Source organism: Piliocolobus tephrosceles, chromosome 8, assembly GCF_002776525.5.
Source record: "Piliocolobus tephrosceles isolate RC106 chromosome 8, ASM277652v3, whole genome shotgun sequence".
NCBI lineage: Eukaryota > Metazoa > Chordata > Mammalia > Primates > Cercopithecidae > Piliocolobus > Piliocolobus tephrosceles.
In genome coordinates this window covers 78,351,124-78,365,794 of record NC_045441.1, presented here as the reverse complement: position 1 = coordinate 78,365,794, position 14,671 = coordinate 78,351,124, and the positions used below count along the sequence as shown (strand labels likewise).

The 14,671-nt window shown below is 36.9% G+C and overlaps 1 protein-coding gene across 1 annotated transcript; it reads left to right on the top strand.

The window, feature by feature from the left end:
* The first annotated feature begins 4,183 nt into the window (after positions 1-4,183).
* On the top strand, positions 4,184-9,007 carry LOC111552373 (guanine nucleotide-binding protein G(I)/G(S)/G(O) subunit gamma-11). The gene is made up of 2 exons (XM_023226573.2): positions 4,184-4,711; positions 8,584-9,007. The coding sequence occupies exons 1-2, from the start codon at positions 4,616-4,618 to the stop codon at positions 8,707-8,709; spliced, it is 222 nt and encodes a 73-aa protein (XP_023082341.1). The 5' UTR covers positions 4,184-4,615; the 3' UTR covers positions 8,710-9,007.
* Positions 9,008-14,671: the final 5,664 nt, after the last annotated feature.

Here is a 14,671-nt window from a genome sequence, read left to right as displayed (position 1 = left end):
AAATTTCCCAAGTCAGAAGCACTGTTCATCTTTGAAACTGTCATATTATCTAACAAATTATCTGGATAATGTAATTGACTTTAAAAGCAGGCAAGAGTGGTGCTTATAAAATGTTTATATTGGATCAAACTTCCTAAATGCCTAAATAATGTATTTACATGAGGAAAATAGTAAACTAAGTAATGAGAATGATCAGTTATGTATGATTGGAGTTAAAGTAATATAGAAAAAAATTGGTAAGAGAAATCATTTTTTAAATTTTTATTTTATTTTACTTTATTTTTTTTTGAGATGGAGTGTCACTGTCTCGCCCAGGCTGGAGTGTAGTGGCACGATATTGGCAAACTCCTCCTCCTGGGTTGAAGCAATTCTGTGCCACGACGCCTGGCTTTTTTTTTTTTTTTTTGTCTTTTTAGTAGAGAAGGGATTTCACCATTTTGGCCAGGCTGGCTCAAACTCTTGACCTCAAGTGATCCTCCTGTTTCAGCCTCCCAAAGTGCTGGGATTACAGGTGAGAGCCACCACTCCCAGCCAGAGAAATCATTTTGATATCATGAATTATAAGTAGTTGCTAAGATATTCAGAGCATCAGACACAGATCATCCTTTGCCTTGGCATTCTCTTCACCTAGAAAAGGAATCTTAGGGCCAGGTGCAGTGGCTCACACCCGTAATTCCAGCACTTTGGGAGGCCTAGGTGGGAGGATCACCTGAGGTCAGGAGCTCGAGACCAGCCTGGACAACATGGTGAAACCTCATCTCTACTGAAAAAAAAAAAAATATATATATATATATATATATACACACACACACACATACACACACACACAAAATTAGCTGGGCGTGGTGGCACGTGCCTGTAATCCTGGCTATTCGGGAGGCTGACAGCAGAATCACTTGAACCTGGGAGGCGAAGGTTGCAGTTAGTGGAGATCCTGTCATTGCACTCCAGCCTGGGCAACAAGAGTGAAACTCCGTCTCCCCGCCTCTCCCCTCCCCCCAAAAAAAGAAAAAGAAAAAAGAAAAGGAGTGTTAAGTAAGTAGTTACAGGAAACATATGAGCTCCTGAAAACTGCTTCATGATTGTTTTAACAGATGAAAACAAATATGAAATGAACCAAGAGCGTGTAAAATATACTTTCTCTAAAGAAACCATAATTTCAATGACCTAAACAGTTACCATGCACCGTTTAATTTTATTTATTTATGTATTTATTTATTTATTTTTAGAGACGGAGGTCTCAGTATGTTGCCTAGGCTGGTCTCAAACTCCTGAACCTTTGGTCTCATGTGATCCTCCTGCCGCAGCTTCTCAAAGTCACTCCATAAATTTTAAAAGAGCAGAATTTGAAAGGTAACCTAATTCACATACCAAATAAAAAAGCTGAAATAATGTGTTTCTTGCAAAAATCACAAGATAAAATAAGACCAGAATCCTGATCTGTTTTGAGCTCAAGTTAGTATTAGCTCAATTCCATTTAACTGCCTTCAATGTTTTATTTTTCTTTATACAGATTTTTAACAACATAATAAATCAGAAAAATTGTCAAAACCTTGTTTTTCCTATTTTTGCATACCAAAGTAAAAATTTCATGGTTGTTACTCTCTTGTAATTTAAAAGTGAAAATGGTTACTTTCATTTTTGTTAACTAATTTCTATAAAACATTTGTGAAAAGACAGTGGGCTAACTAATCAAAGTTCTTTGCTGGTTGCACCTGTCATTTTTACTAAAGAGTGGTTTCTACTCATACTACTTGTAAAATAACTTTTACTGGGGTAATATGTAAAATATAAGTAAAAACATAAGGAAACATTCGAACATAACTAAACAAATTTTAAAATGTATTTATTCAAAATTTTTGAATGTTGCTGATAAACTATTTCTGCAAGTATACATAAGAAATTGCTTAACATGGTTCTTCTCTGGGAGGTAAATTGTCTAGGCATAGAAGACTACATGTCCTCTTTAAAAAAAACGAAAACAAAAAACAAAAAAAAACTGTTCTCATCATTTTACTATTTAAAACCAAACAGAGCCAGGCGCGGTGATTCAAGCCTGTAATCCCAGCACTTTGGGAGGCCAAGGTGGGCAGATCAAGGGGTCAAGAGCTCGAGACCATCCTGGCTAGCACGGTGAAACCCTGTCTCTACTAAAAATACAAAAAAATTAGCTGGGCGTGGTGGTGGGCGCCTGTAGTCCCAGCTACTCAGGAGACTGAGGCAGGAGAATGGCATGAACCCAGGAGGCAGAGCTTGCAGAGAGCCCAGATCGTGCCACTGCACTCCAGCCTGAGCGACAGAGCAAGACTGTCTCAAAAAACAAAAATTAAATTAAAAAAAAAGCTTTTTCAGAATGCTGTGTGATCATGCAATTGCAACATTTTGCAATTCACTTCAGTTTAAGCAATTTACTTAAGATATTAGAATAGGAACTATTGAATAAAAAAGAATACTAATAAGTATTTTGTTTCTAATATGTCTCATAATATGGTGGGAAAAGTCAAAGAACCAATATGGGCTTATAAATATTTATCCCTCTATGCAACTAGATGATTTCATGGAAAAGAAATTTCTAAGCCAAAATAATTCTATATTTATGACTTAGAACAAACACACATTAATTTATTTAACCAATTTATTTAACTTAGGTACTGAACCTATTTAATTTTGGTCACATTCACATTGATTACTTTCACTAATTTATTTAAGATATTTTAAACCAACTTTTTAAATTTAAGTAATAGAAAATTTTAAAAATGAATTAGTGCAGAAGACAGATATGGATATTTGTCTCCTCTCCCTGCTTATTCACATGTAAATTTCAGCTGATGATCTAACTACTTTGAGCCTGGGAAACCCTGGTATTTCAAATATTGAAAGTGAAGCTCTTAAACATCTTTGTGAAAAAGATTTATCATATATAGACCTACAAATACAATTAGAGACACAACATAGTTTGGCTGATTCACCACCTTCCCTGCCTTACTATACATTTTGCAAATTAGAAAACCAAACTCAGAAAAATTAAGTGACTTTTTCAGTGATGGCCTGTGGCAGAGCTGGGACTACAAGTCAGGAGTATTCATTGAGTGGTTCATTGTTCTTTTCATTCTAATCTATTCATTGAGGATGAGCGGAGAATGGTAAGAAACTAGGAACGAACAAAAACTCCTGCTTCCTAAACAGAGAATGGTCATGGGTGTCTAGGGTCAGCTACTCGGAAATACTCAGTTAATGCTCCACTCTTCACTTGCATTTGACTCTGTGAGACAGAAGATTATCTCTGGAAAGAAAGAGAAACATCCAACTGCTAGGGAAGGTTTCTAACATTCATGTTTGATTTTTCTTCTATTCTTTTGAGCACCATTAACAAGACTTTAGTTATAGTTAAAGGGAAAGTTTTATTGCATGTAAACATTTTTCACATCGGACACTTTTCCTAGCTTCCCAGAGCAACAGCTCGATAGATATTGCTTTCCAGAAAGTTAAGAAACTAATACTAAATGAATCCACTGCCTACATCCAGGAAGGTTCAGGAGCCAGGAATTTAAAATCCTTGGTGTCAAGTGTCACCCAAACCTTGGGGCTTGGGAGTGGAGAACGGCTTTCTGGTAAGAACTTTAAGCTTCCTGCTTCTGTCTTCTATTATATCATCCTTTGATGCGCCGCTCTACAAAACAATCCCCCGAAAAAAGTAAAAAAATAAAAACTCTGCTGCTGAGGACGCAGATGATTATTTAAGAACACAAAATGTCCGTGCAACTTGTAAATGATATTCACACCCTGTTGCCCCCTCCTCGCCCAAAATGTGTAAACCCATATTAGGCCTTGATCTACACAAATCAGCAGAGCGCTGGTGGGCATTTCTGGGATTAAGACTGAGCTTCATTTTCTTTTGAGCCTTTTCTTAAGCGTCTACATTCCCCACTATGCATTTATTAGGTTGATGCAAAACGAATTGCACCAACCTATATATGTAATTAGGGAAAAGTAATTACTTTTGCACCAACCTATGCATGTAATTAGGGAAAAGCTATATCTAGCATATTTTTAAAACTCTTTGAGAGGTGAAGGGTAGTTATTTCCTGCTGGGTAGTGTACTCCTTTTCCTTGCTTCACAAACAAAACCCGGATGTGACTTGGAAACGGAAAAAAAAAAAGGGGGGGTGCTGGGGCGGACGCGAAAAAAAAAGTAAAACTTCTGCTGTCCCCAGTAAGGCAGCCCTAGCCCAGCCGCCCCCCGCGGGCGTAGCAGTCCTGAGTCAGGGCCTGTCCGGGGCCAGCATCCCTGCTGGGCGATTGAGCGGCGGGAAGCTGCTTTTGAATCAGTCTCAAAGTTAACCCTAACCTAGCACCCAGGCAGGCCTCCTAGGTTGCAGGGACTTCAGAAAAGGCAGAGTTCTCTTGTCCTAGGACGCTGGGGCGCGCTGGCGTGACGGGGTCCCGGAGGAAGCGGAGCCCTCGGGGAGCTGGGGACCGCAGCAGGGCTGCAGTCACATCCTGTGAGGGGGAGCGGCGGGCCAGGCTCGGCAGTTGTTTCGACACGCGCCGAGCTTCGCAGCTCTTCCAGGGGCTTCGCTGCCAGAGTTAGCCCGGGCCCAGTTCTGGGGCGAAAATGCCTGCCCTTCACATCGAAGATTTGCCAGAGAAGGAAAAACTGAAAATGGAAGTTGAGCAGCTTCGCAAAGAAGTGAAATTGCAGAGACAACAAGTAAGTTGGCTGTTCCGGAATATTTCCTTCTCTGAAATGAAGCAGGGTCCGATTTGTCCTGCTTAGTAACAGTAAAGCAAATAGTTTAGCTTAGTTTTTCCCCCTCTTTGTAGCTTCTCTTCTCACCACCCTTTGACAGTGCCTGGGGACTGCCAGCTGATGTGAGGAAATCGTAGGAGGTAGAGGAGGGGTCTAGGATCCGATAAGGAATTTAAGGCCAAATGTCCTAACTTTTTAAGATGCCTGGGAAGGGGAAAATAGACAAGAAATCTTGCTTTCCATTAGACAGTTGTTTTTCAAAACTCACTTGTAGGAAAAAAGTGGATAACTACTTGATTCTTTCATCTTTTACACTACTAGAAAGGATGATATTTGAAAGAAATTTTCTAAAACCATATTTTAAAGTCTTACAAGTACATTATTTAATTTTGAATTTCACCAGTGGCCTTCAGTGATATGCAAAGAACAGTCCACCGAAACTTGGGAGCAAAATATTAGAATTTCTATCTTTATTTATTTGTAAATCTCATCCCTTTATAATTTTCACTTTATGTTTTGTAAGTATGCGATTAATACAGTAGTATCTGTACTTATTTATACATAATTATACATATACTGAAGTGCATATGAAAAATTGTTTTAGTGATCACAATTTAAAAGTTTTAGAGACTACTGATAGAGATTGCCATTTCAATGAGAACATATGACCCAGTATTCAATATTCTCCACTGAAACGTCTTGGTTTCATAAGTTTTATAAGTTTTACTTCAATTTCTTACTGGTCATCAGGACCTTCCTTTAGACACTAATCCCTCTTTCTGTTTTAACTCAGTCAGGCATCCTGTAGACTAGGAAAAGTCTTTGAATAGATATTGTTTAAAGATAATTAACCTTTCCTTTTCAGCAAGAAAATTTTGAACTGATCTTATTAATTATGATTTAGCACTAGAAAAAAATTAAGAAAAACAATGGAAATGAAGCATTATAATATGCTCACTTGCCTTCCTGTTCTAGTTGTAATGAATCTGGTAAGGGCAAGAGTCTTTACTCTTGAGTGATGATTAGAAGATGCAGGCATTTTTGTGTTTTACTTTTTACATATTTCTTTTCTCAAATTTAACCTTTCACATCCAAATCTCTGCTCTTCCTAGCTTTTATAATGAGATGTCCCCTCTATCATGTTAACGATTTGTAGCTTTAAAAATACCAATGTGTTTAAAGGGGAAAAGAAGGAAGTTACACTACCCACTCAATAAGCATGCTTCTTGAAACCTTAAGGGACCCATTTTATGGATGGCAAAGTTCCCAGTACAGCAAGTGTTGGCCACTTAGATGTGTTCACACAATAAACCTTAGGAGTTACATATTAAACAGAGTTTCATATGCTGAAGTACAGCATTGCCTATGCAAGGTTCTAATATCTTAATATTTGGTATCACTGTGCAGAACTTAGGAAAAAAGACAAGTGTCTTCTACTTATTCAGAGTTTTAAGTTAACTATTGGACAGGGATGTGGATGCAACTGACTATGTAAAAATTGACTGTATCATTCATTAGCGATTTCTCCCTGCTAGCCAGCCTGACCCTTTAGGACACGGCCTGTGGCATCAACTTCCCACTCCAGAAACTTCAAGTATATGCCAGAGGGAGAAAAAATTTTGGGTACATGTGTATCCTTAGGAAATACAGAAAGAGGCATCTAAATCTCAAAAATAATATTAAGGCATTTGATTATATACTTGAAATTATACATTGTTACTGCTAGACAAGCATTGGAATGCTTAGAGATCATTCATCTCCCTCACTTTAAGGATTAAAAAAAAACTAGTGTCCCACAAAGGCTAACGAGCTCCTCATTTAAGACCACAGAGATAGATAGTGATAGGGCAGGTACTAAAACATTCTTCTTCTCATGCCCAGTCCATTATTCAGTCAATAAATAGTTAACATCTAGGCTACGTGTTCAGTCCTCAACTCAGGCCCAGACAAAACTTGCAAGTTGCATTCTGGCTGTAGTTAAATGTTTATCAAACATATCCTCTTGATTACAGAAGGAAATGTATCAAAGGAGTAATTACTCACATTTGGAGGTTGCAGACCTCTTCTGAAACCTAATGAAAAAACCTTGTAAGAAAAGATTCAATGTAGGGAGCATGAATCTTGTTCATAAATTAACTTGGGACCACAGACCCTAGGTTATGGACACGTGCATTATCAACTCTGAAAATTCACTTAAAATGTATGCACTCTGAATGTCAGCAACAATTGAGAGCAAATGTTACCTGAAAGAATTGTACCTGAAAGATTTTATTTTGCCAGATTTTAAGTCACAGAACTACATCACCTAGTTTTCAATTTGAGGTCAGAGGCTTCCACACTTTTTTGCAAAGGATAATCATTTGCGATGTGGAAGTAAAATATTAGCATTTCTATTTTTCTTTACTTTTAAACTTCACCCATTTATAATTTCCAGTTTATGTTTTATAATTTTGCATGATGTATTAACAAAACAGTATCTGTACTTATTTGTAGTTAAAAATTATATTCACTTTGGGATACATATGCAAACATGTTTTAGTAGTAACCATTAAAACAATTTGAGGTTACTAATTTAGATTACTAATTCAGTGGGAACATTTGCCCAGTTTTCCTAGGTCTCCATTTAAATTTGCTGGTGTGGCCCGGCGCAGTGGCTCACGCCTGTAATCCCAGCACTTTGGGATGCCGAGGTGGCCGGATCACGAGGTCAGGAGATCGAGACCATCCTGGCTAACATGGTGAAACAAACTTAGCAGGGCGTGGTCCTGGGCGCCTGTAGTCCCAGCTACTCGGGAGGCTGAGGCAAGAGAATGGTGTGAACCCGGCAGGTGGAGCTTTGCAGTGAGCCGTGATCATGTCACTGCACTCCAGCCTGGGTGACAGAGCGAGACTCTGTCTCAAAAATAAATAAACTAATTAATTTAATTTAATTAAATTTGCTGGTACTTCTGTAATTTTTACTGTAAATTTCTGACTAGCAAACCAGGGCTTCATTAAGACCCTAATTTCTTTTATTTTGTTTTTATTCTTTTTTTTTTTTAACTCATTCTTGTAACCTGTGTTTTAAGGATAGATAGACTTTTTGAAGAAACTATTCTTGTAAGAATAGATTTTTTGAAGACACTATTCAATTTTTTCTCCATCGCAGAAAAAATTTATTCTCAGATAAGCCTAATAAGTCTCAGATAAGTCTTTTATTATGATCATTGCCCTCATGCAGCAGGAAGAAATTCTGAGGAGCAACACAGAGTGCAATATTTGGACAACTCCAATCTTTCCAGAGTCAGGCTTTTTCCAAAGCTTCTATCATTTTGTGAAATTTCAGAACAATGACTCACACCCATAAGTGAGAATCGTGGCATTACACACCCCAAAACATTTGGGGATTATCTACTACTGCACCTGCTCATTAGCATGGAAAATTAAAATAAGATTACATTTCAGTTCCTAAAATATTGTAGACATGTCATAATTGTATTTTAGTAGAGGAAGGAAATCATATGAGACACAATGGAAAAAATTGCTGGAGATAATTTATTTAATGTAGTGACTTTCAAACATTTTTGAATTTGACCAATGACCAACAGCAAGAAATATGTTTTACATAGTTTGTATCATAGATATAGTAATAGAATAAAAATATTAGAGTACAGAACCCAGATTTTATATATGTATTATATATAATATATATATACACACAAATATATATATATATATGTAAAAAAAATGTTTAAAAACTGCTTGTATTCAGTTATACTAATTTCATTAAGGGGTAGGGACAAAGTTTAAACAACCATAACCTAATATATTCTTTTTTTTTTTCTGTACTTAAGGTGTCTAAATGTTCTGAAGAAATAAAGAACTATATTGAAGAACGTTCTGGAGAGGATCCTCTAGTAAAAGGAATTCCAGAAGACAAGAACCCCTTTAAAGAAAAAGGCAGCTGCGTTATTTCATAAATAACTTGGGAGAAACTGCATCCTAAGTGGAAGAAATAGTTTGTTTTAGTTTTCCCAGAAAAAACCAACATGCTTTTTAAGGAAAGAAGAATGAAATTAAAAGGAGATTTTCTTAAGCACCATATAGATAGGGTTATATAGAAAAGCATACGTGCTACTCATCTTTGCTCACTATGCAGTCTTTTTTAAGAAGGCAGAGAGTATCAAAGGTGCAATTATGGAAATATGAGCATTACTTGAGCATGACACTTCTTTCAGTATATTACTTGATGCTTCAAATAAAGTTTTATCTTGGGAAGTTGAGTGTTGGTGATTTAAGAAGGCACTTTTCATCCATTAACTTTTATATTTCTCCCCAAAATCTTTTGGATGTGGAATATGATTGGGCTTGGAATATGATTGAGAAGATTAGGTGGTTCGACAGATCACATCTCCAATCCAGCTCTCTGCATCAACAGTTTAGAGTGCTGAGTTCTGACCTCTGGAATGTGTTTGATCTAACCTTAACTATTTAGAAACTGAGCAGATAGAATTCCTATAACATTGACAGACGTCACATTATCTGAGTCAGGAACAAGGCCAAGCCACATCTATGTTAGTACTTTCCTAGTTCATCATCATTTAGATCTTAATAGTGTTCCTGTAGGGGTAGCCTTGAAGAAAAGACTGAGTTGGGGATCAGGAAGACTGCCCTGCCTCTCCACAGCATAGTGGAGAGGCCAGCCCTGGCTTTGAAGGCCAGTACTTAACCTGCACAGAGCTACATCTCCCATGTGCTCTCCAGGTCTTGGGTATGGCACTACTCCAGTTCTGTGGCATTGGTGCAGACACTTGGATCTCTGCACTCATGCTTTCCAGCATTTTCCGGCAGGCCTGGGCCAAACATGCCTCTTTTTCTTCTCCAAAGGCACCAGTGAATCTTTGCCCACTTTAAAGATTAGTTGGTCTTTTTCTTACTGATGTGTAGGAATTCTTCATATATTCTGGCCATTTATTCATGGTTGGTAATATGTGTTGCAAATACCTTTTCCCAGTCTGTGGCTTACCTTTTCACAGTGACCTTTCCTTCAGTGGTTTCATCCTGCAGGGGCAACACGCCAGAGTATAACTCCTGCTGAAGTTCATAACAAGGGTACCTGAAGCCCAAACCTCAAAAAAGGGACCTTTCTTTCTCTCCTTGAGCATTCTCCAGCTTTCTCCTCCATCTTTGGGTCAAAATTGCTCCAAGTTTGAGCCAAAAGAAAAACATGGAAAAACCCTTGCTGGTTAGCTCTAGCTCAAATGGACTTAGTTATTAACTTGGCCTGCAATTTTCAATGTGGCACCAGAAGCCAGTATTTCTCCTTGACTAGATCTTTTCTCCCACTTAGACATGTAGGTATACTTTACTATCAAGCCAGAGAGGTGCCTGTAACCTGTAGCAGCTTCCTAAAGTATATCAGCATCCTCACTCTGAAATTCCTTTCCTTTCCCTCTCTGGGAAAGAACAGGATACCCCAGGCTTTTGAAAAATAGGTTACACAAACCAAGAGCAGGAACTATTTCCTTCAGTTTCCTGACACTTTCCAAGTGATGATGTCAATTGGGATTACTGAGAGCCAAGGGATAATTTTAGCCCAAAATTACTACTCCTAGGAAGGATTTAGGAATAGTAAAGGTATATTTCTTCCAAACAGCATAGAACAATTAGTACTATTAGTCATTTAACATTTAACATGGCATGAGATTTTAGAGCTTTGGTGCCTGTAAAGTTTTACTTTTATTAGCTGTATCATTTCTTTGCACTCATAAAGTTTTCTTTTGTTGCCTATGAAAGCAAACATTTATTCCGGTTACTGGCAAGGCAGATTAAATCACCTGCTTCTTTTATGAAGGGCCAAGACACATTTATTTCCTAACTTGTTGGGATTTTTGATTACAAATCTATATCCTGATGTCTGTTAGCAGATTCAGCTATCCTTTCATGTACACTCAAATCCTAGCTTTTGCTCTTCATGTCTCTTTCAACCATATGATCAATCAGTCAGACGACTTCTGGTTTTTCCTGAATAAATATCTAATCTTGTAGGTGCTTCTATTAAATCTAATTCTGTTTCTTTTTCTTACTGTTTATCATTATAACTCAGCCAACATGTAGGAGTACAATAAAAATGTTTTAATTTTCTATTCTTCAACTGCTAAAACTCATTAGCTTGTATCAGAAAAAGAAAAAATGCATCCACTATATATTTGGATATATTGTAAATGTAACCTTTGGTGACTGAGAATTTGTTAAGCAGAATTTAAATTATGTATCCAATTCATTCCAATTGTATAGTTGTGTAATTATTTACTATTTGATTAAAAATAGTTATCATGCATTGTGTAGCAAGACTTAGGCTCTATAAACTCATATAGAATTAGGAAAATCAGCCGGGCGGGGTGGCTCATGCCTGTAATCCCAGCACTTTGGGAGGCTGAGGCAGGAGGATCATGAGGTCAGGAATTCAAGACCACCCTGACCAACATGACGAAACCCCATCTCTACTAAAACTACACAAAAAATTAGCCGGTTGTGGTGGTGCGCATATGTAATCCCAGCTACTCAGGAGGCTGAGGCGGGAGAATCACTTGAACCCTGGAGGCGGAGGTTGCAGTGAGCCGAAATCTGCGCCACTGCACCCCAGCCTGGGCACAGAGCGAGACCCCGTCTCAAAAAAAGAAAAAGAAAAATCGGGCTTTTCTATTTCTAGGCAGAAGCTACCTTACAAGCTCACCCACACTTGGTATTGAAAGACCAAGTTTTTTGTATGCTAGATGCAAATTAATATCTCACTATTGTCTAAAGTTGCATTTCTTTGATTCCAGTGACTTTAGTCAGTTTTCACGTGTGTCAATTTTCTCTTTTGAAGTTGCCTGTTCCCATCCTTTGCTCACTTAAAAAATTAGTGTGCCGCACTTTGGGAGGCCGAGGCAGGCGGATCACGAGGTCAGGAGATCGAGACCATCCTGGCTAACACGGTGAAACCCCATCTCTACTAAAAATACAAAAAATAAGCAGGGCGTGGTGGCAGGCGCCTGTAGTCCCAGCTACTCGGGAGGCTGGGGCAGGAGAATGGCATGAACCCGGGAGCCGGAGCTTGCAGTGAGCCGAGATCACACTACTGTACTCCAGCCTGGGCGACAGAGCGAGACTCCGTCTCAAAAAAAATAAAAAATCAGTGTGCCTTTTTATTATCGAGTTGTAGTAATTCTTTATACATTTTGGTCATTCATTATTTGTTGAATATATTAAATACCTTCTCCCATTCCATGACTTAACTTTTCACTTTGTCTTAGCTCCTGATAAACAAAAGATTTTTAATTTTGCTGAACTTTCTATTTTGGAATAATTATAAATTCACAGGCAGTTGTGAAGGAGGTACAGGGAAATCTATTGCACTCTTCCCCTAGCCTTCTCCAAAGTTAACATTTTATACAACTGTATTACAATATCAAAACTAAGAAATTAACATTGTACACTCATACTGCTAGTTCAGTTTTCAATAGTTATACATGTACTCGTGTGTGTGTGTGTAGCTCTACGCAATTTTATCATGTGTAGCCTGTGTACCCACCACCACAATCAAGACACTCCATTGTACTATCACCACAAGATTCTATCTTATTATTTCTTTATAGTCACACCCATCTCCTTGTCTCCATCCCTAACCCCTGGCAAACACTAATTTGTTCTCCATCTCTATAATTAGATTAAGACTGCTACATAAACATCCAAGTTGGTTGTGTGTATAAATAGTTTATTCCTTTTTATTGCTGGGTAGTATTTTATGCTACAGAGGTGCCACAGTTTAACAATTTATCCATCAAAGAATGTCTGGGTTGTTTTCAGTTCTCTGCTAATGCAAGTACAGGTTCTATGAACATTCATGTACAGATTTTTGTATGAAGATAAGTCTTTGCTCATATGGAATAAACTTTTAGGAATACATTTGCTAGGTTCTACAGTAAATTTATATTTACTTTTTTTAAAAAAACTACCAAACTCTTTTCCACAGTGACCGTACCATTTTACATTCCCATCAGCAATGTATGAGCAATTCAGTTTCTCTACATCTTCATCAGTATTTGGTGTTATCACTATTTTCCATTTTAGCTATTCTGGATAGTAATATATCATTATGGTTTTAATTTTACCTCTCTGATGGCTAAAGATTTTGAACATTTTTCATATATTTGCTATGTGTATATCTTCTCTGATGAAATGTCTCTTCATGTGTTTTGCTTATTTCTAATTTGATTGTTTATTTAATGTTGAGTTTTGAGAGTTCTTTATATATTTGGGACACAAGACCTTATTAGATATGTGATTTGTAAATATTTTCTTCTATTCTGTAATTTGTTTTTTAAACTTTTTAATGCTTTTTTTAATCTTACAGAGTAGATGTTTTCAATTTGATGAGGTCCAGTTTCTCAATTTTTTGTCTTATAGATCAAGATTTGGGTGTCAAGTCTAAAAAATATTTATCTATTCCTCATCCCAAAGACTTTCACTTGTGTTTCTTCTAGACATTTTATAGTTTTATGTTTTCTATTTAAGTCTGTAATCCATATTAATTAATTTTTATATGAAGTGTGAAGTTTAGATACAGGCCTGCTCTCTCTCTTCCTTCCTTTTTTCCTTCCTTCATTTCTTCCCTTCCTTCCTTCCTACTTTCCTTCCTTCCTTCCTTCCTTCCTTCCTTCCTTCCTTCCTTCCTTCCTTCCTTCCTTTGCCAGTGGTCTAATTGCTCTAGGATCATTTATTGAAAAAGTTATTCCTTCTCCATTTAATTCCTTTTGCTACTTTGCCAGAAATTAACTGGACATATTTGTGTGAATCTTTTTCTAGGTGTCCTTTTCTTTTTATTCATTTATGTATTTATTCCTTTGCCAGCTCCACACCACCTTGATTTCTATTACCATATAATAGGCAGTAACACCAGGAAGAGAGATTATTTATACTTTATTCATCTTTTTCAAAATTGTTTTGAATATTATATGGGCTTTCTCTTTTCATGTAGAATTTTACAATGTTTATGTCTACCAAGTAAATACATGGTCTCAGCAGTAGAGTGGAGATGACAGATAATATAATCAGTAGGCCTGAACACAGATGTATAGGATTTACTCAGTCTGAACAACAGAGAGAAGATAGGGTTTTAAAAATGAACAGATCCACAGTAATACATAGAGTAGTAACAAGAGATCTAACACCGGCATAATCAGAGTCCAGGAAGAAAAGGAAAAGAGTGTGAGACTGAAAAAGTACTAAAAGAAAAGTAATGGATAAAAATGTACAGAATTTTATAAAAGATGTAAATCTATAACTTCAAGAAGCTTAGCAAACTATAAACATAAGAAACCTGAAATAATTCACACTTAGACACATCATAATTAAACATTTTAAAACTAATGACCAAGGAAAAGCTTATAAAAGGCCAGGGATAAATGATTTATTATGCATAAAGAAAGATGAATTTGAATTAAGTGGATTCCTCATCAGAAACTCTAGAGGCCAGAGGAAGAGGCATGACATTTTTAAATGCTGAAAGAGAAGAGCCGTAAACATTAAATCCTTTATTGGTGAAAGGATACTTCAGGAATTAGGAAGAAATAGACATTCTCAAATGAAGGAAAATTAACAGAATTTGTTGCTAGCAGAATTTCTCTTGAAGAATGGCCAAAGGAAACTTTCAAAACAAAAATAAAATGCCAACAACAAAAATGCATATATTCTCAGTAAAAAAAAGAAGAATAAAAGATAAAGGATAAAACACTGAAGCAGACTTATAGACTATGCTTGAACTTGTCAGTTTCGTTAATCATACTTCATGGCTGAAACAAAAGATATAATACCATCTGATACAGTGTTCAATATAAATAGACATAAAACAACTGTATTTAGAAAGTGGAGAGAGTAAAAGGACTTAAATAGAACAAC

Bases quoted from the DNA above. Each gene is read 5' to 3' on its own strand.
- LOC111552373 (XM_023226573.2), top strand. From the start codon at position 4,616: ATGCCTGCCCTTCACATCGAAGATTTGCCAGAGAAGGAAAAACTGAAA. The intron at 4,712-8,583 runs GTAAGTTGGCTG...TCTGTACTTAAG, and splicing joins TGAAATTGCAGAGACAACAA to GTGTCTAAATGTTCTGAAGA.